At 42.0% G+C, this 21,404-nt stretch overlaps 1 protein-coding gene across 8 annotated transcripts in view; it reads right to left on the bottom strand.

The window, feature by feature from the left end:
• LOC138739520 (F-box-like/WD repeat-containing protein TBL1X) overlaps positions 1–21,404 on the bottom strand; it is a 469,684-nt gene that overhangs the window by 65,077 nt on the left and 383,203 nt on the right. For 7 of the 8 annotated variants that reach the window (XM_069891762.1, XM_069891761.1, XM_069891765.1 and 4 more), the window contains one exon: positions 18,736–18,881. The exons of the other annotated variant lie outside the window; for it this stretch is intronic. In XM_069891762.1, the coding sequence (XP_069747863.1) occupies positions 18,736–18,881 (146 nt within the window). The remainder of the gene's footprint in view (positions 1–18,735; positions 18,882–21,404) is intronic. 8 annotated transcript variants of the gene reach the window in all.

Genomic DNA, 21,404 nt, shown 5'->3' on the forward strand with positions numbered 1-21,404 from the left:
GAGGATCTCCCTCGAAGGGCAGCCAGTGGGAGGTTCCTGAACCATGAAGTGGGGGAGGAGCACAGCAAAAAGGACTCAAACTCACAACGCTCCTGCAGCACGATCAAAGTGCCGAAGAATGAGCGGGCCTGCCGGGGAGCAGTCAACCCACTGAGAGGTAGCATTCCGATCTACCTCCATGGGGGGGGGGGGAGGGAGATCAGGCGACAGCCACCTTACCCTTGTTGAGGGTGGGGCCCAAGTCTGGATGCACTCACCTAGCTTCACTGAAGTTGGGGTCTGACATGTCTGGCAGTGATATAGAAATGCCGCTGCAGGAGGCGAACTTAATGAGGGTTTGTCTCCTCAGTTCTAGTGGCAGTGAAGAGGAAGTGCCTTCACTTAGTAAGACAAAACCCAGCCACTCAACGACCTGCTCATCTGGTGTAGTTAATCTGCCTGCTTGACAGGTGAGGATGACCACCAGCCACACAAAAAGCCTGAGAAAAGGCAACATAAGTGTCTCTGATCCACGGGCACCCACTCAATTGAGATCTGTCACAAAAGCCTGCCGGAGTACAGTACCTACGACCAATGAAGGAGATCTTGCTAAGATTGGACAAGTTGGAAGGCATGAGATCAGAAATCGTGAGTAAACCACAAGCGTCTTCTGAGTAGGGGGAGGAATCTTATTTCCAATATGAATGGGATGAGGGAGAGCCAGAGGGGCCAGACATGGAAATCGATCCCCTAACCGCCAATGCACTTCTCCCATTGGTTGGGATTAGCAGCAAAATTTGCAGTTCCAAGGGGCATTGGGTAACCCCTTGATGAAAAAATTGCGAGGTTAATATCATGACTGGTATCTAATCTCTACAAAGAGACGGTGCTAAAGGACTCGATTTAATTAAAAAAAACCCTGCATAGCCCTGATGGGGCAAGTTTCTTCAGCAAGACATTGAGGTGACTAATGGTGGTTCCTCAGTTGTGGAAATCCTGGAACAACAAATCTCTCTCTGCAAACCCTACGAGAACCTTCCTGAGCGGTAAACATTTACCTTTCGAGCACCAAAGCCTGGTGAACTTTATATATGTTTAAAATCTGTGCACAGTATAAGAATTGCATGCAACCAGGGAACTTAGAAGAATGAGAAGTGAGACTGAACTGTGAACCAAAGAACTTTTCTTACATTTACACACACATCCACATGCGCTTAGAATTAGAAGGGGGTTAAGTTGGGTTTAGTTAAGGTAATAGAGATAAGTTAAAGTTTGATTCTGTTTTCATGTTTAAAGATAATTAAAAACAACTTTTGTTTAAGTAACCATTTGTCGTGGTGAATATCTATTGCTGCTCGGTTTTGGGGTCCTGAGCATGTCTTATGCCAACATTTTAGAATGGACACAATTCACTCCGTTATGCCATTATTATGTTAAGGGCTATTTTATGGCATCTGTCAATTTACAAGATGTTTATTATTCAGTATCTATACACCGCTCTCTAGAAAGTACCTGGTTTATTTGGAAGGGGAAATTGTGCAATATCAGACACTACCTAATGGACTTAGTTCTGCACCCAGAATAGTTACCAAATTGCTGAAAGCAGTTTTCTCCTGGCTCAGAAAAGAGGGACATATGGTGATGGGTTACTTGGATGACACCATCATGATTGGCAGGTCCAATCATGGGTGAAACACAGAGCAGTGAACGCCACTATAGCGCTGTTGCAGGACCTGGGATTTTGTAGTGCATTGATTGCAGAATCATGTCCCTCTATGGAAAGTAGCAAAAGTAATGGGGAAATTCGTGGCTGCTTTCCTAGCTATTCAGTATGGTCCGCTAAAATATAGATTCCTGGAAAGAGATGAAGTACAAGCCTTAAAGGCTGTCAGGGGTTATCTTGATCGACCTATGAACTTAGGGCAAGAGGCTAGAGGAGAAATTGTGTGGTGGACGACAAATGTATTTCATGCTTATGCCATGATAGAGATTAGAAAGTTTGATGTGGAAATCCGATCAGATGCTAGTGGTGAAGGATGGGGCGCCACAGACTTAACTACCTCTGCCGGTGGTAGATAGACTATTCAAAAGATTAGATTGGTATCAGACATTAACTTTCTAGAAATGTTGGCAGCTCAGATGGCACTGAAGTCTCTCTATGCAGAGAAAAGGGGTATACACGTGTTGATGAGGTTAGACAACACCTCAGCAGTAGCATACCTGAATAAAATGGGAGGTTTGAAGTCCCCATCATGTAACTGGCTCACAATACAGATGTGGAGTTGGCGTATCAAAAGGATATCTGGATTACGACCATGTACTGCCAAGGTGTCTGAACTATCAGGCAGATTTGATGTCTAGAAAATTCAATGATAGGACAGAATGGATGTTGCGGGAAAAGAGTTTTAATCTGATAGTACAGAATTTTGGGTTGCCAGAGATCAATCTGTTAGCATCTCGTTTAAATGCCCAAGTATTGAGATATGTATCTGGTTGCCAGCCCCCACCACCCCCCAACCCCCTTACGCACACACAGAAGCCATAGATGCCTTTACGATTGATTGGGAGAACTCAATTTCTATGCTTCCCCCCCCCCCCCCCCACCCCACTTCTCATTAGTAGCTCCTGGTGTGACAAATTGTCTTTCCCAGCCTTTGTTCCCAATGTTAAATTAGATGCTTAGAACAGCCTTTATTGTTGAGAAGGAACAAGAAACTGCTAGTTCAACCAGTATCTCTCCTTTCTGATCCTCTCACTCATCTCAGTCTCTTATGTTGCAGGATTGGTGTGAAAAGTTCAGTGTAAAAGGATTGTAGCCAAAAATGGTGGATATTATTGTGCTTCATGGAGAAAGTCAACTCAGAAGCAAAAAACCACTTATGTTAACAAATGGCAACTGTTTTGTTTTAATGAGAGTTTAAATGTTAATTATGTTTCAGTTTCAGGTGTTTTGCATTTCCTCACTGGTTTGTTTTATGTTATAGTACTCTCAATACGGCCAAGAGTGCTTTGGTGGCCTTCCTGACTCTACGAGATACCAAACACTCTGTTAGAAATCATCCCGATTTCAAGATTCATGAAGAAAGTAATTCGCTTATGTTCACCCACGCCACGTTATCACGCTATTTAGGATGTTAGAGTTGTGTTGCATTTGTTGCCATATTTATCGCCAGTGTACACTTTGGACTTAGTGATTTATCATAGAAATTGCTTGTGCTTGTGGCCTTGACTTCGGCCCAAAGAATGTACAGACTTTAACTTGTTTATATTTGGACTTTATCAATTGGGAAAATGATTTTGTTGAATTTCATGTTCATGACTTGTTGAAACATAATAAACCTGGTAGTGTGGGAACAAAGTTTAAATTGTACGCTTTTCAAGAGGATGAAAGATTATGTTGGGTGCGGTATCTGAGACAATATATTGAATGTACTCACGATATCAGAGGAGAAGAGAGATTCTTGTTTGTATGTTACAGGAAACAGTATCAGCGGGCATCCTCTCACACCATGGCCAGATGGCTAAAGAGGACGATGAGGTTGGCTGGAGTGGATACCACTCAGTTTGGGGCCCATTCAACCAGAGCGGCAGCTATGTCGAAAGGATACAAATAGGGTGGAGAGGGTGCAGAGAAGGTTTACAAGGATGTTGCCTGTCTTGCAGCATCTGGATTACAGGGAGAGATTAAGGAGACTAGGGCTTTATTCATTGGAATTTAGACAACTGAGAGGGGATTTGATAGAGGTATTTAAAATTAAAAAAGGAATAGATAGACAAGACATAAACAGACTCTTTCCCCTGAGGGCAGGGGAGGTTGGAACAAGAGGCCATGAGTTAAGGGTAAAGGGGCAACACTTTAGGAGAAATATTAGAGGTGGCTTTTTCACTTAGCGAGTGGTAGCAGAATGGAATGAACTTCTGAATGAGATAGTTCCGTCAGGGTCCCTTCTGTCATTTAACAGAAGGTTGGATGTGTACATGGAGGTGAGGGGGTCAGAGGGTTATTGGCTGAGAGCGGGAGGTTTGAGCTAGTGGAGTTGTTCTTGTGAATTGGTGTGGACTCGAAAGGCTGACATGGCCTGTTTCCCCTCCGTAAATGGTTATATGGTCTACGGCTAGTAGATCGGAAGTCCCCATTTGGGATATCATCCGTCAGGTGGGGTGGTCAAATGAAAGAACTTTTAACAGGTTTTACAATAAACCTCTGAGGGGAAAGATTTAACTGCAGCAACTTTGCAGGCTGCTGATTGAATTGTGCCACATATTGATCGACCCTCTGGTCTTTTGGACCATGTGAAAAAGAGACCACTGAGCTTTGGAATCTCATCTGAGTGAACCACCGAGCATTACGATCATTAAGAACTTACCAGTTTGAAGTTTGATGATTATTATTTGAGTAATGGGAGTGGTGAGATAATATGCCTTCCTTGCCCTACCATAATTACTTTGAATGTTAAGGTAGTTTCTAGTGATGCATGTATGCCTCACAATAAAATTCTCTTTTGACAGAATTAGACCAGTGGTCATCTTTTTCGAGATTCAAAGATTGGCTGCATATGCACAGACGGGATCTCATATTATCTCACCACTCCCATTACTCAAATAATAATCATCAAACTTCAAACTGGTAAGTTCTCGTTTAATGTTCCATCAATTTTCTTTTTATTATTGATCAAACTAGTCAATTATCATTTATGTGCAAATTTTTCAAATTTATACACCCTTTGACCTCTCCCACCTTGTCCAGTGTGGCCTAATCTGATTGTTCTAGACTTCCCACAATGAATAGCTATTTCTGAAAATGTGTAGCAACACAGGGTTAGCCAAAGACTGTTTTTTCGAATTTGCTTCCTCCTTTTATATCCCTCCTGGTCTGGGCCCCACGAGATTGGAAGTGACGTGACCTCGTGCCTGACACTATTCTGTGGGGCTCATATGTTTAAAGTAAACACAAAGTCAGTGTCGAGGAGAGTTGGGGGCACCTGCTGCTTGAGGGTTCCATGCCAGTTGTTTGGAATGGGTTTCCTTATTGCCATGTTGTGTTGAAGCACGTCCAGGTCAGAGAAGCAGGAGGTGGATGAGAAGTGAACATCACCTGGATCTGAGAGAACTGAACCATAAACCATCTCTGCGGATGATGCCGGCACGTCTTCCTTCAGGGTGGTGTGCACTCCCAGCAGAACGCAAGGCAACTCATCTATCCAACTGGGCCCGATGAGTTGAGCTTTGAGTGTGGTCTTGAGTTGCTAGTGCAAACGTTCCACAAAACCATTGGTTTGCAGGTGTTATGCTGTGGTGTGATGCAGTTGTGTGCCACAAAAGTGTACGAGGGCAGTCCATAGCACAGAGGTGAATTGTGGTCCGTGGTCTGAAGTGACGTGTGCGGGAACTCTGAATCTCCAGATCCAATTGGCAATGAACGCTCTGGCGCATGTCTTAGTGTCACTGGATGACAATGGGATGGCCTCTGGCCATCGTGTGAATTGGTCTATGACCATCAGGATATATCTCATGTTCTGAGACACTGACAGAGGTTCAATCAGGTCCATATGCACATGCTCAAAACGCCAGAGTACCACAGGGAAAGGCTGGAGAGGTGCCTTGGTGTGCCGCTGAATTATGGAAGTTTGGTAGTGGGTACACATCCAGGCCTGCTGCGCAATGTCTTTCTTAAGTACATGCCATATGAATTTCGTTGCAATGAGCTTGACTGTTGCTCTTATGGAGGGATGAGACAAGTTGTAAACTATCAAAAAGACGACGTCTCCAAAATGCTGGAACTACCAGCCTGGGGTAGCCCAAAGACATGTCACAAAGCAGAGCTGGCCCGTCTAGTTGTGGTGCCATCTGTTGTATGCCTAGGTTCATAATGGCAGTACTGTATGCCTGAACATTGGGATCCATGGCCTGTGCACTCACCAAGTCAGAGATATCGATGCCGCTTTGGATATGATGCACTGTTGGGCTGGAATAGCATGTCAGCGACCAGGTTGTTTTTCCCTGAGACATGACGCACATCCATTGTGAATTTGGAAATGTACGACAAGTGGCGTTGCTGTCTGGCTGACTACGGGTCTGATATTTAGCTGAGGCGAAAGTGACTGGCTTATGGTCCAAAAAAGCAGTGAAAAGGCAGCTCTCCAAAACATATCATAAGTGTTGTGTGGCCAGGTACAACGCCAACAGCTCTTGATTAAATGTGCTGTATTTAATTTCCGATGGTCATAGGTGGCAGCTAAAGAAAGCCAGGGGTTGGCAATGGCCATTGATGGACTGTTCAAGAACTGCGGCCACCAACGAATCTGAGGCATCAGTAGTGAGTGGCAGGATGGCACTAGGATTAGGAGGTGAAAACATTGCTGCATTGGCCAGAACGTCTTTGGCAGTTGTGAACGCAAGCTCTGCCTCTGTGGTCCAAGTAACTTCCCTGCGCTTTGTGGTGAGGAGCTGAAACAGTGGTCGAAAAATGTTAGTGGCTGCTGGAATGAAAAGGTGATAGAAATTCACCATGCCCAAGAACATGTGCAGTCCTTTCACCATGGTAGGTTCACAAAAGCACGTACTGCATCCACTTTGGTGGATAAGGGAAAGACATCTTCAGCCGTGATCTTGTGCCCCAGGAAATTAATAGTTGACCTGCCAAACTGGCATTTTCTAGGGTTGACAGTAAGTCGGAATTCATCTAGCCGTTGGACAGGTGGTGTAAGTGCAGGTGGTGATCTTGCTAATTTTCACTGGCGATGAGGATGTCTTCAAAGTATATGTAAGCAAATTCTAAATCCCTGCCCAAAGTGTCCATAAGCCGCTGGAATGTTTGAGCGGCATTCTTCAACCCAAATGGCATCCTGATAAATTCAAAATGTCCGAAAGGAGTTATAATTGCCATTTTGGGAATGTCATCTGCATGGACTGGGATTTGATGATATTCCTTTGCGAGATACACTTAGGAAATAATACAGCAATTATGTAGTTGGGCAGTGAAACCTTGTATGTGAGAAATTGGTTATCTGTCAGGCGTAGTTATATTATGAGCCTGCGGTAGTTGCGGCAGGATCTCCATCTTGTGTACCATGTGTAATGGTGATGCCCAAGGACTGTTGGAACGCCGAATTATACCCAATTCCTCCATGGCAGTAAATTCTGCCTTTGCTTATTGCAGCTTATTTGGCGGGAGACAACGAGCCCTGGCGTAAATTGGCGGGCTTGAGGTGTCTATATAATGGGACACATCATGGGCCATTGTGGAGGAATTTAAATTGAGAGAGAGCACACCAGGAAATTTGTTAAGCAGGGCAGCATAGGTATCTTTGTGCAGGTTGTGCACCCTGAGCTGGAAAACTCGTCCTTCGCTATTTATCAATGGGCATGTTTGGAAAGTGGTGGCATTGACTAACTCCTCTGCTTAACAACAACTAGCAGGTCATGGTATCGTAAGAAATCTGCACCCAAAATGGGCTGCACGATGGAAGCCAAAATACAATCCCAATGGAATGTTGCCTCTCCTATCATAATTGTGACATGACGCATGCCAAAGCTGGGAATGGATGTCCCATTTGCGGTTTGAATAGCAAGGTCCTGTCGCTTAAGCTTCCTTGCAAAGTATGTTGGTGGAAACAAGCTGAGCTCAGCACCTGTGTTGATAGGAAACTTAGGTTTACGTGTCATCTTGAAGACAGAGAAGGCCAGTACTTGTGTCAGCTGCCAAGGCCGCTACTAGCAGTTTTCTCTGTAATTTCCTGACACTTTTTTGTGGTAGGCACACGGGGGCATGCATCTATGAGCATTTTTTCCCCCACCGGTGATGGTAAAAAACACTATTCTTGGTGCCCTTCCATGTGTTCCTCCCTTTTTGATAGGTGGAGAAAGAAGGGAGGGGACAGCAGCAATGAGGGGGCGGGAGGGATGGATGGGCTGGGAGGGTGAAAGAACTGGAAAGACTGGAAAAGGAGGAAGGGAAAGAAAAGGCAAGCAGGTGTAATGAAAGCAGTAAAGTCAATTGCCACATGGCTGGAGAGTGTCCAAATGGTAAATAAGATGTTATTCCTCCAATCTATGGGTGGTCAGGGTGGGACAGTGCATAAGGCCAAGGAAGATGTGATCACAGGAGTGTGACACGGAATTGAAATGGTTAGCTACTGGGAGGTCCTTGTGGTTGCGAATGGTGAGGAGGTGCTGAAGAAGTAATCTCCTAGTGAGCGACTGATCTCTCCAATGTAGAGAATGCTACAAAGGATGCCACTGGATGCAGTAAACAAGTCCTCTGGATGTACGTGGTGTTGCTTCATGTGAAAGGCCTGTTTGGGGCCCTGGACTGTGGTGAGGGAGGAGGTGTGGGTGTAAGTGTTACACCTCCTGAAGGCACATGGGGACGGTGCTGGGGTGGTGATGAGTGCACAAGGGAATCGCAGAGGGAGTGGTCCCTGTTGAACGCCGTGAGGGGAGGAGAGGGAACGTGTCTGGTGGTGGGATCCTGTGGTAAGTGTCAGAAATTCCAGTGGATGATGTGTTGGATGTGGAGGCTACTGGGATGATAGGTGAGGATGAGGGGGATTCTATGTTCTATCTGGGGGCAGAGGGAGCCAGGGCAGATGAGTTGGAAATGCGGGTGAGGGCTGAGTTATAGTGGTGGTGGAAGGCGGTAGACATTTCAAAACCTCTGGACTGGAAGATCTCACCTTGGGAACAGATGCAGTGGAGACAGAGAAATTGAGAGGGGATGGAATCCTTGAAGGGGACAGGGTGTGGGAAGTGTACTCCAGGTAGTTGTGGGAGTTAGAAGGTTTTAGTATATATCAGTGGAAAGCTTGTCTCCTGAGATGAAGACAGAGATCCAGCAAGGGGAAAGTGTATTCGGAGATGGACCAATTGGAAGTTGGATGAAGTTGATAAGCTCATAACAGTTGCATGAGGCAGCCCTGGTGTGGTCGTCAATATTTGGGAGGCTTGCACCATGGATTGCTCCACAAAGCCTACAAACATGCAGATGTAGCTGGGACCCATGTGGGTATCCATAACTACTACTTTGATTTGGAAGAAATGGGATGAGTTGAAGTTATTTAGAGTGAGGATAAGTTCTGCCAGGTGGAGGAGGGTGGTTTGCCAGGCTATTTTAGAAAGTAGCAAAACCCGCTTTCAGGAATATTCTCCACCAAGAATGCGTCTGCAGAAGTGGATGCAGACCTGTGGAATGGTCGTTTAGGTGGCAGCCCTGAAAGGGACAGTTGCAGGAGAGGCATCTCAGCACACTCCGCCTCCTGTCCCTTCGGGACGTTGGGGCAGGGGCAGCCAGCAGGGGACGCCCCTGCCCTGACGTTCCGCTCCGCCTGCCTCTACCCCGTAGTCCTGCTCCGGCCGCCCCTGCCCTGTAGTCCTGTGCCGGCAACCCCTGTTGACGTCCTGCACCGGCACCCTGTGCCCGGTAGTCCCGTGCTGGCTACCCCTGTTGATGTCCTGCACCGGCAGCCCGTGCCCAATAGTCCCGCGCTGGCCGCATCTGCCCCGACGTCCCACGCTAGGGGGCTGGGTCAGCGAGGGTGGGGGGAGCTGTCAGGCGTGGGTAGTTTGTCATCAGCCCACCCCTTAGCAGCCGATTTCAGGTGGCTGCATTCAGGTGCCTAGGGGGACTTCAGTGCTCCGACAATTATCCCTCCCAGAGGAGGGTTATAAATTGCGCCTCGGAGATGCCTCCTGCTCTTTCAGGTTGGTACCCCAAGAGCCGCAAAGGGGTAGAATATGTGGCTTTACATCAGTTTTCTGGCCACCTGAAAGAGTCTAAAAAATTAACTGCTAAGAATTTGGAGTAGAATATAGGGGCAGGCCATACAGCTTTCCTTTCCCATTGTCTGAGAGGGCCCTGATGATTTTTTTTTTAAAAAGCAGCAACCCAGCAGATTTGAGCTCGACTTGCATAATTCCGAGAGGTTAAGCGTCTTATTTCTTAGCACAATGATTAGTGTCTTAAATTGCTGAATTTAGAAGGTAAGATTATATGTTCTTGAACATGCCACATTCCCATAAAATCTAAATGTGCCACAATGGCAACCACAACTATATTCCCTGATCCTTCAGTTAAAAGACAACTTTTTACTTACTTGTTTTTCAATCTTTTTTTCCCCTTTTCCTTTCCTGGAAGGACAAAACACTTCTTGCTGGGCTTTGGACCAAGTGTCTCAGCAAAAAGCAGAGAAACTGTTCACCAAAAGCATATCACAAAGAGCCAACTTTCAGAAATGCCACATCCAGAAGTAGGTTTATGCCGAACTAAACTCGAAACCCCACGTCAATTGTGATGCCTCAGCACTCACCACCCTGGCTGAGATAAACACCCCTAGCTCAGAGCAGGATTCAATCCTGTTTAAACACTCATTAGATAAATTTCCAGAGCCATCAGGAAGCCTTATTTGCTCTTTCGTAATTGAGCCTTGGGAGTCAATTGAGATGACTGGAAACAGTTTCAGACTAAGCGATGAAAAAGCACTTCAGCTCATTGTGGAAAGTACAAGGCTTGCAAGCATCTGCATTTTGAAGTTCAATTGCAACACATAATCAGAACTGAATGCATTTCCTGGCCCAACTTCAATGGCCTGATCAAAATATTAAAAACAGATAAAAGAACCACTATTATGTCATAAAATAACCCATTTCAACCTGACAACCAATTTTAATTTGACTCATCTGGAAAATGCAACATTCCACACGGTCTTGTCTGCACACCACTATCATTATTTACAGGGGGTTTGTGAACATTGAGCATACTCATCGTATCACCTGACCTACAGCCTCCAGATGGTGGCAAATCAGTCTAGTACCAGTCAGCCAGCCAGATGACCATTATTTTTTTATGCAGTGAGTCATTGGCATGGTAATCAGGCTGGCCTCTGGATTACAGATAGAAGCACCCATGTGAAAGAACAGTTTGCTCATTTCTCCTGCTGCCCAAATATTTGATACTTGAACTTAAAACCGACCTACCACCCATGTTAGAGCAGTGGAACATTAATACCAATTCAAAAAATATATAATCTATAAATCAACATTTTGAACAGAGTGTGGTGACTGGTGGCAAAGCAATTATTGCTGTCACTAACCTTCAATTAAAGCTACACAGAAATGATTAGAAATCTCTGTAGCATTGGCTTTTTTTAAATACTGCAGGACTTCAGTGGATGTCTGGAATGCTGCAATTGTGATGTTATTATTGAAGCATTCAAAGACAAGGGTAAATTTAAAAACATACAGGAGGAGTTGAAATAACAGCAGTATTTTAACACACACAATTAAGATCTATTGAATTCAAAATATTCATCTGAAGGAAAATAATGCACATTGTGCTTTTAAGAGTCATTAGATTTGGTAAGCAGAAGATTCGGCATTGTATAACATTACAAATCACCTTACTCTTCTATAATATTTTCAGGGCATTTTAAGAATGAGACCAATTTGCAAATGCCATACATTTGGTGTATAAGTTGAGTTGTGAAACCCTCAAAAAATTCTCAAAAATGGGGAGGGCGCGGGGGTCAACTTGTACGTTGGATATGCTTTTGAGACCTTAAATTCACCAAAAAAACATATTGACATCGATTTGGCGTATAAGTCGATGCTGGAAGCGCTTTCCCATTGCCAATGCTCCCTGACACCTTGACACTGGTGCCTGGCAGGCCGAGATTTTTTTTTACTTACTTAATTTACAGCTTTGTTACTTGTGATTGGGTGTTTTAAAAACTTTTGGGTTGTTCCTGGGAGGCCTCGACAGCCTGAAAAATGTGGGTCAACTATATGCCAGATGTAAAATAAAACCATTAAAATGAGGCTAAGAAAGGGGGGGGGGGGGGGGGTCAACCTATCTGCTGGTTAACATATGCCAAAATATACAGTATCTAAAATTTTCATCAATCCATTAATTTCTAGAAGGCTACAAAATGATACAACTTATGGAAGAATGTTGTTATCACCAACATCAACTTTAGGATTTACAGATATATGCCGCTTAACGTCCATTAGAGCAACTTCCGACTGCATATACATCTGTGGTCCCATAATTATTCAGTTACCATGAGAAATTTAGAAAAAGCGATTGCGAGCGCAACCCTGTATCAGTCCCAACTGATCCCACTGCCCCACTCTGTCGCCGCCACCCTGTGTCAGTCCCCACACTGATCCCACGACTCCGCTGATTCCCCACAGCCCCGTATCAGTCCCCACACTGATCCCTACAGTATCCCATATAGCTAAATGTATAATATGGTATTCACATAAAGTTCACATCACATAATGCCCAATTTCACAGAATGTATCGTGGACGTTAAGTGGCGCATACCTGTATATTCATAATATACAACCACATAATATTCAACCACAAATTCATAATCACATTAAAAACTGAACCTTTTCCATTTTTACAAACACAAATTTAGGACTATGGCATTTTTAAGTCTACATTTTGGAAAAAAAGTACAATGAAGGTAAGGCAATGCCAGGGATCCTGCCAACTGTTTTCCTACTGGTAGAAAGGCAGGAAAATGGCATTATTCAGCATATTATTTTCTAGGTTGGTGCTCTGAGTAAGGGAATCAAGGGTAACAAAGTTCCAAATTTCAGGAAAGGCTTAAAGTTAGAAAAGAAAATGAACACATCTCGCACATGGGCAATCAGTAAAGTGATAATTAATGCAGAAAGAATAAACAAGAATATCCACATTTCATAAAGGTTAAAAACTGCATAAAATTGATAATATCTGATACAAGAACCATGTTCTGAATAATTTAGTTGACCACCAATCTCACTTGCAGCAATTTCTGCTTACTTCATACTTGACTGAATTGGACCCGAGTCCTACGATGTAATGCTATGCTATAACAGTTCATTTACTGTATTTGATACAAAGGAAATAGCAAAGCACAGTTCAGCAGTTATGTTTAGACAGTTGCATTTTTCCAATAATATTATCAGCCAGAAAACAAAATTGTACTTTATTGAATGAACAGGCCCATACATTTTTCGGATTGTTTATTTTATAAATTACATAGCAGTGAAACAGAAGGACAAAAGTAGCTGCTTGATCAATTTGAATATTCGTGGTTTCCTAAAAGTTGCTGAGCTTATCACAAGAAAACAGACCACTGCATACAAAGTACTTGCCATAAAATTATTCAGATACGTTTCAGTTGTGAATTTGGAGCTTCTTTTTGCACAAAAGCATGCTTGTGCTTCCATTATTTCAAAGTTTGGAAAGAAATGTTAAATGTTCTTGTTAAAAACTGAAGATTTGGTTTGTGCTCATTTGTGCTATACTATGCAAAATTTCAAAACCATGTTTATTTGTTATGTTATCTTTCTGCCTTTAAGCCATTTGTTCTTTTTGCCTTGACACACTGAACATAGCCATATGCACCTGGAACCAGTACTTTTCAGCTGAAGCAGATGAAGTGTGCAAAACAATGGCCAAGAATGTGTGAGCAGAGGTTAAGTCATTCATGCAGGCTACTGACCTATGAAAAGCTTTATATTGTGTTATGGGTTCCTCCAACTGGAACTTGCTGAGAGACACAGGATCCAACAGAGTTATAATTAAACATTAACCTAAATTACAAATATCATGAAGAAAAATAACCTAAAAATTCAAGCATTTAACTTTGCATCAGAATTGCTGTAAAAAAAACCTTCCCTATGCCAGATTACATGAGTGGAAATGCCATCTTATATGTTGGGGTTTTATTGCAACTTCACATCCTCATGTCTGTGAAATCTAAAACTGTCAGTAATGAGCCTGTAGTTTGTACAGTAGGTTCTTCACGTGTCAGTGTGTGTTTTCTCTGGGTGCTCTAGTTTCCCACCACCTTTCAAAATGTACTGACGTAGGTTAATTAGGTTATTTGGGTGGCGCAGACTTGTGGGCTAAAAGGCCCTGTTACCTTACTGTATGTCTAATTTAAAACTTATTTTGAAATTTCTTTGCAACATCTGGATCACTGGATAAAATTATCCATTAATTATAAAAATCTTTCAATTGGGGAATAGATCTGGCATGATGTTTAATTAAATTCATTCAGTTCCACAGCACATGCACAACTTCTTGAAGATGATGCATAAAACAAGCAAACAATTTAAATTTTATATGAGTAACATTTTTGAGAATATCACTGTTATTTTACAAAAAAAGATTTCTTTCCTATGATGCCATTACACATTTGCTACATCTTCCACAGACCCATAGAACAATACAGCACAGAAAACAGGCCCTTCTACTCTGTGCCAAACTGCCTTGTCCCACTTACCTGCACTCATTCCATATCCTTCCATACCCCTCTTATCCATATATCTGTCCAAATTTTTCTTAAATGTTAAATTTGAACATGCTTTCAATACATCAGCTGCCAGATCATTCCATACTCTCATTACTGTGTGAAGAAGTTCTCCTTAAACTTCTCCCCTTTCACTCTTAACCCATATCCTCTGGTTTGTATCTCACCTCAACTCAGTAGAAAAAGTCTTCTTACATTTATTCCATCTGTACCCATCATAATTTTGTATACCTCTATCAAATCTTCCCTCATTCTTCTATTCTACATGGAATCAAGTTTTAACCTTTCCCTAGTATCGGTTCCTCAGAAACGTACAGTAAATCTTCTCTGCACTCTTTCAAATTTATTGATATCTTTCCTGTAGTTAAGTGGCCAAAACTACATACAGTTCTCCAAATTTAGCTTCACCAATGTCCTACACAACTTTACAATAACATCCTAACTCTTATATTCAATAATTAAATTTATGAAGGCAAAGTGCCGAAAGTTCTCTTTTCAACCCTATATGCCTGTGATGCCACTTTCAGGGAATTATGTCCCTGTATTTCCAGATCCCTCCGTTCTACCACGCTCCTCAGTGCCCTACCATTGACCATGAATGTCCTACCTGGGTTTGTCCTTCCAAAATACAACACCTCAAACTTGTCTGCATCAAATTTCATCTGCAAATATGCAACCCAATTTTCCAGCTGTTCCAGATCCTTGTGCAAGCTTTGAAAGCCTTCCTCACTATCCGCTACACTGCTGATCCTTGTGTCATCTGTAAACTTGCTGATCCAATTTACCATGTTATCATCGAGATTATTGACATAGATGACAAACAACCGTGGACCCAGCACATTGACCCTTGAGGCACACCACTAATCACAAGCCACCAGTCAGAGAAGCAATCATCCACTACTGCTCTCTGGCTTCTCCTGTTAAGATAGTCTCATCTAATTTACTACCTCACCATGAAACTTCCTGACTAACCTGCCATGCAGGACCTTGTCAAAGGCCTTATTAAAATCCATATAGACATTATCCATGGCCTTACATTCATCAGCTTTCCTGGTAACCAACTCAAATAATTCCACAAGATTAGTTAAACACAACTACCGTGCACAAAGCCATGTTGACAATCCCTAATCTGCCCCTGTCTATGTACATCTGATCTCTTAGAACACCTTTGATAACTAACCCACTACTGCTGTCAGGATCATCGGCCAATAATTTCCTGGATTATTTTTGCAGCCTTTTTTAAATAACGAACAACATCATCTTATTGCACAAGTACAACCTGACAAAACACACATACAGACAATACATATGCAGGACAAGTATTAACACATACAAATAAATAAATAAATATTTGTTGTTTTGTGAATTTGTGATGTGACACAATGGGTTAATTAAATATATGCTTGTAAAAGGGATTAGAATTGGGATAGCTGTTAGGTTGCATGCATTTTTACAGACAGAACAATGCCTTGCAAAGTTCTGAGGGCAGGTGCAAACAGAAGGTTCTGGGTTTTAGCAATATGTGCAAATGCATCCCAGAAACTGATTCTGTGCACAGGATTGAAGATTACTGGAAACTGTAGCCTTGGAAACGTGGACAGTGGAAGATTGGCCAGTATAAAGGACTTTCTTGAAAACACATCACACACACTTGCGCTTAGATTAGGTTGGGGGATGTAAATAACTTAGTGTTGTTCTATACTCAGAGAATTAAACTAATTTTGTTTAAGGAACATATACTTTGGTGTATTTCTATTACTGCTGGTATATGGGGTTCACTGAACTCGTAACAGTAAGTCTCTAATAGTGTGAGCAGTTCCTTTGGTTATTAGCATTTCTCAGCCTGGTGGATACTCCTGTATCCCTTTCCCGATGGGAGCTGGCCTCCTGTCTCTCTTTCCCAACATGAGCGGTTGAAAAATGCTGTGTACAGAGTGGAGGTCGTCCTCAATGATTTTGCGCACCCTCTTCAAACAACAATCCCGGTAGTTTACATCAATGGAGGGATACTCCAGTGATACTCTCTGCCACTCTTATAGTCCATTGGATAGACCTCCGATCCATTTCTCTGCGGCAACCATACCGCACTGTGATGCTGCTGGCCAGGACACTCGCGATACAGCTCCTGTAGAAGAGTGACGTGATGGTGCCCAGTAGCCTTGCCTGCTTCAGTCTTCTCAGGAAGTGCAGTCGCTAATACACCTTCCTTACAAGTGAAATGTTGTACGACCAAAATATGTCACTGCAGGATGTAAGCCACTAGCTAGCCACAGAAAGCATGGTCATATTACAGCTTGCCATGAAGCATTTATAAGAATCTGCAGAATTCTGGAGAAAGGTCTTGTGGTCAGATGAGACCAAGATTAACCTGAATCAGTGATGGCAGGAGCAAAGTGTGGATGAGTAAAGGAAATGCCTAAGATCCCAAGCATATCACCTTTGCCACGGATTGCATCTTGCAGTGTAGCCTTTGTATATCTGTTCATGAAGTCTTCTGCGGACAGAGGCATATCCATTACCTTCCTCCTGAAAAGTGTTTCTGATCTCTCAGATACATGTTCTTCATTATGATGAGAATTCTTCCTTGGAATACAAGTCCCTATGTGATTACTGAGCTCACCAATTTGTTCTTTCTGCTTAGTGATGTTCCAAACAGTTGATTTTGGTAATCCTAAGGGTTCAGTGAAATTTCTTACTGTTTTAATTTTGTTTTTTTTTCTGCCTCATAATGGGTTCTTTGACTTTCATTTGGCACAACTCTGATCCTCATGTTAAAAAATGACAACCACAGACTCCAAAGTTGATCAAAAGCCGAGAAGCTAGCTTAGCTCTCCTACACCTGCACCAATGAAGCAACAAAACATATCTAGGTACTCAGGATTATGGTGCCCTGAAATGAGGGGATTACTTATAAAAAGTACTGTAATTTCTACATGGCCAAATCAAAATGTATACAAATAACCTTGAATTAAATCCGAAAAATGCTCATGTGAATTGATTACAAATTTAAAACTGTGGAGCACAGGAGCAAATAAAGGGGGGGAAAAAAATGTCTTTGTCTCAAATATTATGGAGGGCACTGTAATTTTAACAAGTCCTTAGCCTTAGATGAGGTGCTGGGGGATTGGAGGATAGCTTATGCTCATCAGATCCACCTCCTAAAGTGTCATCAAACTTGCAAATGACACAACAGTAGTTGGCCTAATCAGCAACAACAAGTCGTGTTACTGAGAAGAGATGGAGGAGATGATCGAATGAAAGGGCTATGTATAAACAGTGCTGTTATTTTTTTTACATGGTGAAACCAAAATGTATACAAATAACCTTGAATAAAATCTGGAATGTGCACTTTAATTAAATGTGAATTGTTTGATTACAAATTTAAAACCGTGGAGCACAGGGGCAAATAAAGGAAAAAAATGTCTGTCAAACATTATGGAGGGCACTGTAACTGCCAGGCCCCCTACGATTTCTACACTAGCTTCCCTCAAGGTCTGAGAGAAAACACCTTGTCAGGCCCTGAGAATATATTTGCCTTTCAACAGCAGGCTCCTCCTCTTCTTTAATCTGTATAGGTTACACGACCTCACTGCCTGTTTGCCTCACTTTCATAAGACTTTGTGCCAGTTTCCTGAGTAAATACATATGCAAAAAAAAACATTTAAGGTCTCCCCCATCTTTGGCTCCATATATTTGCTACTACTCTGATGTTCTGGTCCCTTACTATCATTTTTTGCTCTTAATATACCTGTAGAAACCCTTACGATTTTTCCACACCTTGTCTGCCTGATAAACCTCATGTCTTCCTTCAGTTTTGATTTTTTTGTTTCATTTATAACAATCCTCAAGTACCTCATTTGCTCCTTGTTGCCTATACCTCCTAATACCCCTGTATCTTCTTAACCTGATCCATCATATCCCTTAAAAAACTCTATGCCTGTTAACTTTGCCTTTAATCCTGACAGGAATATACAAACTCTGTTCTCTTACTTTTGAAGGCTTCCCAGTTACCAAACAAATCCTTGCCAGAAAACAACCTGTTCCAACTCACACTTTCTAGATCCTTTCTCGTTTCCTTAAAATTGGCGTTTCTCCAATTTAGGATCTCGACTCAAGGACCTGGCCTATCCTAATCTATACTTATTTTGAAAGGATAACTGAGGCTGCTCTTGGTGGTTACCTTGAGTTTTACTTCTTATTCTAGCATAACCAAATTTATAATCACCCTCTACGTGTTAATGATTAAGAAGTGCCAAATTTTTTAAATTGTTCCAGCAAATGAATGCTTTAGTGGTTAAAATTAATACACTGAATTATGTTTTTAATTAAACTATTCACAAACAGCATCTGAAAAATTCAATTCCCCCTCCTTCAAGCTCTTCTTGTATTCATGCAATTAAATAGAAATAACATAAAACAGCGGTGAAGTTATATGTATCGTTTGTCAAATTACCTCATTGATGCTGATCTCTGCCTCGACATACTGCAATCCTTTCTGAAGGATAGAGATCAGTGCTGCAGGTGGCACTAGTGTCCCATTGATGTTTGACTGACTTATGTGACTTTCTATTCCAAATGTGAATGCTGAGTGAGAGAAACCTGACAAGGGGGGAAAAAAGGCATTAATTAAACGTTCAAGTAAGTAAAAATTACAGAGGTAACCCATGTTTACAAAGAGTTGGTGAATTATGTCTATCTAGATAGAATCTTTAATTATGTAGAGTGTTATTACCTTGTTAACATTTTTTTCAGATCACTTTGAAGCATTCCATTTTTACATTTCGTTCTTCACCTGCCTTTCCATTGGTGCAAAGCTAAGAGTCACATCACGAATGAATGACCTTTTTCCATTTATCAGATTATTTGCCACGTGAAAAAAATGATGGCCCTCAGCCACAATTCTTTCAATCCCAATATATCCACACTTCCCAAACTACTTGAATAAAACAGTTAACCCCCGTAAAACTTTGCTGCAACAATGTCTCACAAAAGTTTCCACTCAATTGCAGTTCTTGCCAAACTCAAGTCCCTTCATCCACTGACCGGTGTGTGCTGATTTCACAATCCTCAGCTTTATCTTCAATCCATCCAGTGGTGGCATGGGAGTGTGGGAAGAAGAGGCAGGAGTAAGGGACAGTAGAAGTACATGCCCTTCAAAATCCTTAAAGTCCACTATAGACATCTGATCAAAATGCCATCCAAAAGTGGTCAACTTATTCTGGTGTTATGACCCTATCTCCGTGGCTACATTTATGATCTCCTTATGAACTGAAGGAGATCATATAAATATTGAAATTATTGCGCACTATTTATATATTTATCCAACTCCGTTCACTCCTTTGCTTGATTATTGACTTTTTTTTAATTGGACATTGCAGTTTGCTTTCTGGTTTGGCATGTTTTTGTTCTTCAAAAATGCCCTTTCAAGCTCTTTGACCAAACTTTCCACTATTCCCAAAACTCTTTACTTATCTCCAGCTGAAGTCTGAAGATCATTTCATCTTTTGCTCCATTAATAGTGGCAAATATACATAAACTGTTATCTTACATTTCTCATTTGCAGAAAGCATCAGCATAAAAATAATGATTTCTGCAAATATTCACCAATTGTGCAATTAATTTTGCAACAAAATCTAAACTATGACATGGGGTAAATAAATATGCATATTGTAACTATCATGCGCCAGTAATCTGGAAGAAATGCAAGCCTTATAAATTTACGACAATAGGAAGGTTCTAGTTCTTTCCAACATACTCTATGGAAATAATGACAATGTAAGATGGCTGCCTTGTAAAAAGTGGACCTTTCTCAGGTAACCCTAACTTCAAACTTAATGTCCACTGAACTTATATTATCATACCTCGACTCTATTCAGTCCCTTCCAGTCCCTATCCACCTACATCTGGAATACCTCACTTGCTCTCCATCAGTTCAACAACCTTCAGTTTCCTGGGCTGGACTGCCCCATTTTCACCATGGAGGTCTCGTCTCCATTTACTTTGATCCCCCATAAAGAAGGCCTCAAGGCTCTCCATTTCTTTCTTGATAACAGACCTAACCAGTCCCCCTCTACAATATCCTCTTCTGCCTGGAAGAACTTGTCCTCACCCTCAATAACTTTTCCTTTGGCTCATTGCATTTTCTCCAAATCAAAGGTGAAGCTATCGTTACGAGCCCAGAGGGCCCCAAAACTCAGCAGCAATAAGTATTCACCAAGACAAATGGTTACTTAAACAAAAGTTGCTTTTAATTATCTTTAAACATGAAAACAGGATCACACTTTAATTTATCACTATTGACTTAACTAACCTAACTTAATCCCCTTCTAATTCTAAGTGCACGTACATGTAATGTGTGTGTAAGTTCAGAAGAGTTCTTTGATTCACAGTCCAATCTCACTTCTCATTTCTCCAAGTTCACTGATTGCAGGCAATTCTTATACTGTGCACAGAAATTAACATTTATAAAGTTCACCAGGCTTTGGAGCTTGAAAGGCAAATGGATACCGCTCAGGAAGGTTCTTGTCAGTTTTCAGAGAGAGATTTGTTGTTCCAGAACATCCTCATCTGATTTACTTCCATCAGCCACTTCAGTGACTTGCTGATGAAACTTGTCCCCTAAGGATTCTCCAGATGATAACCTCTTTCTTTCAGGTCACCACAAAGTTCCTTTTTATTTCTCTTATTCCAAGTGAAACATTAGACAGCCAGTCCTCTCCTCTTGCATGAACTACAAGGGCTTTGACCAGGCTGAACTAAGAACTTACAACACATTTTCCAAATGGGGTTTTCCACAAGCTTGCCAGATTGTCCGTTTCAATCCCGGCTGCTGACTGACTGTAACACTGTAGAAGTAATGTGTGTGTGTGTGTGTCTGTCTCTGTCTCACACACACACACACACACACAGAGAAAGCCTGTTTGACTCTCTCTGCTTGCATAATCACATGACCCTCTTAGAACAGCAAGTTCCCTTCAGACAATATGTGGCTCCGTCAAGGTCTTTCATCTGTAGCCTTTTTGTAAACAACAATCCATTATTGAAGTCTCTTGGGCACACTCCAAAGCTTTTGCAAAGGCTCTGAGGCCTCGACATGTCTAGCATTAGCAGAGCTCCAGTATT

Source organism: Narcine bancroftii, chromosome 7 (genome assembly GCF_036971445.1).
Source record: "Narcine bancroftii isolate sNarBan1 chromosome 7, sNarBan1.hap1, whole genome shotgun sequence".
Classification (NCBI taxonomy): Eukaryota; Metazoa; Chordata; class Chondrichthyes; order Torpediniformes; family Narcinidae; genus Narcine; species Narcine bancroftii.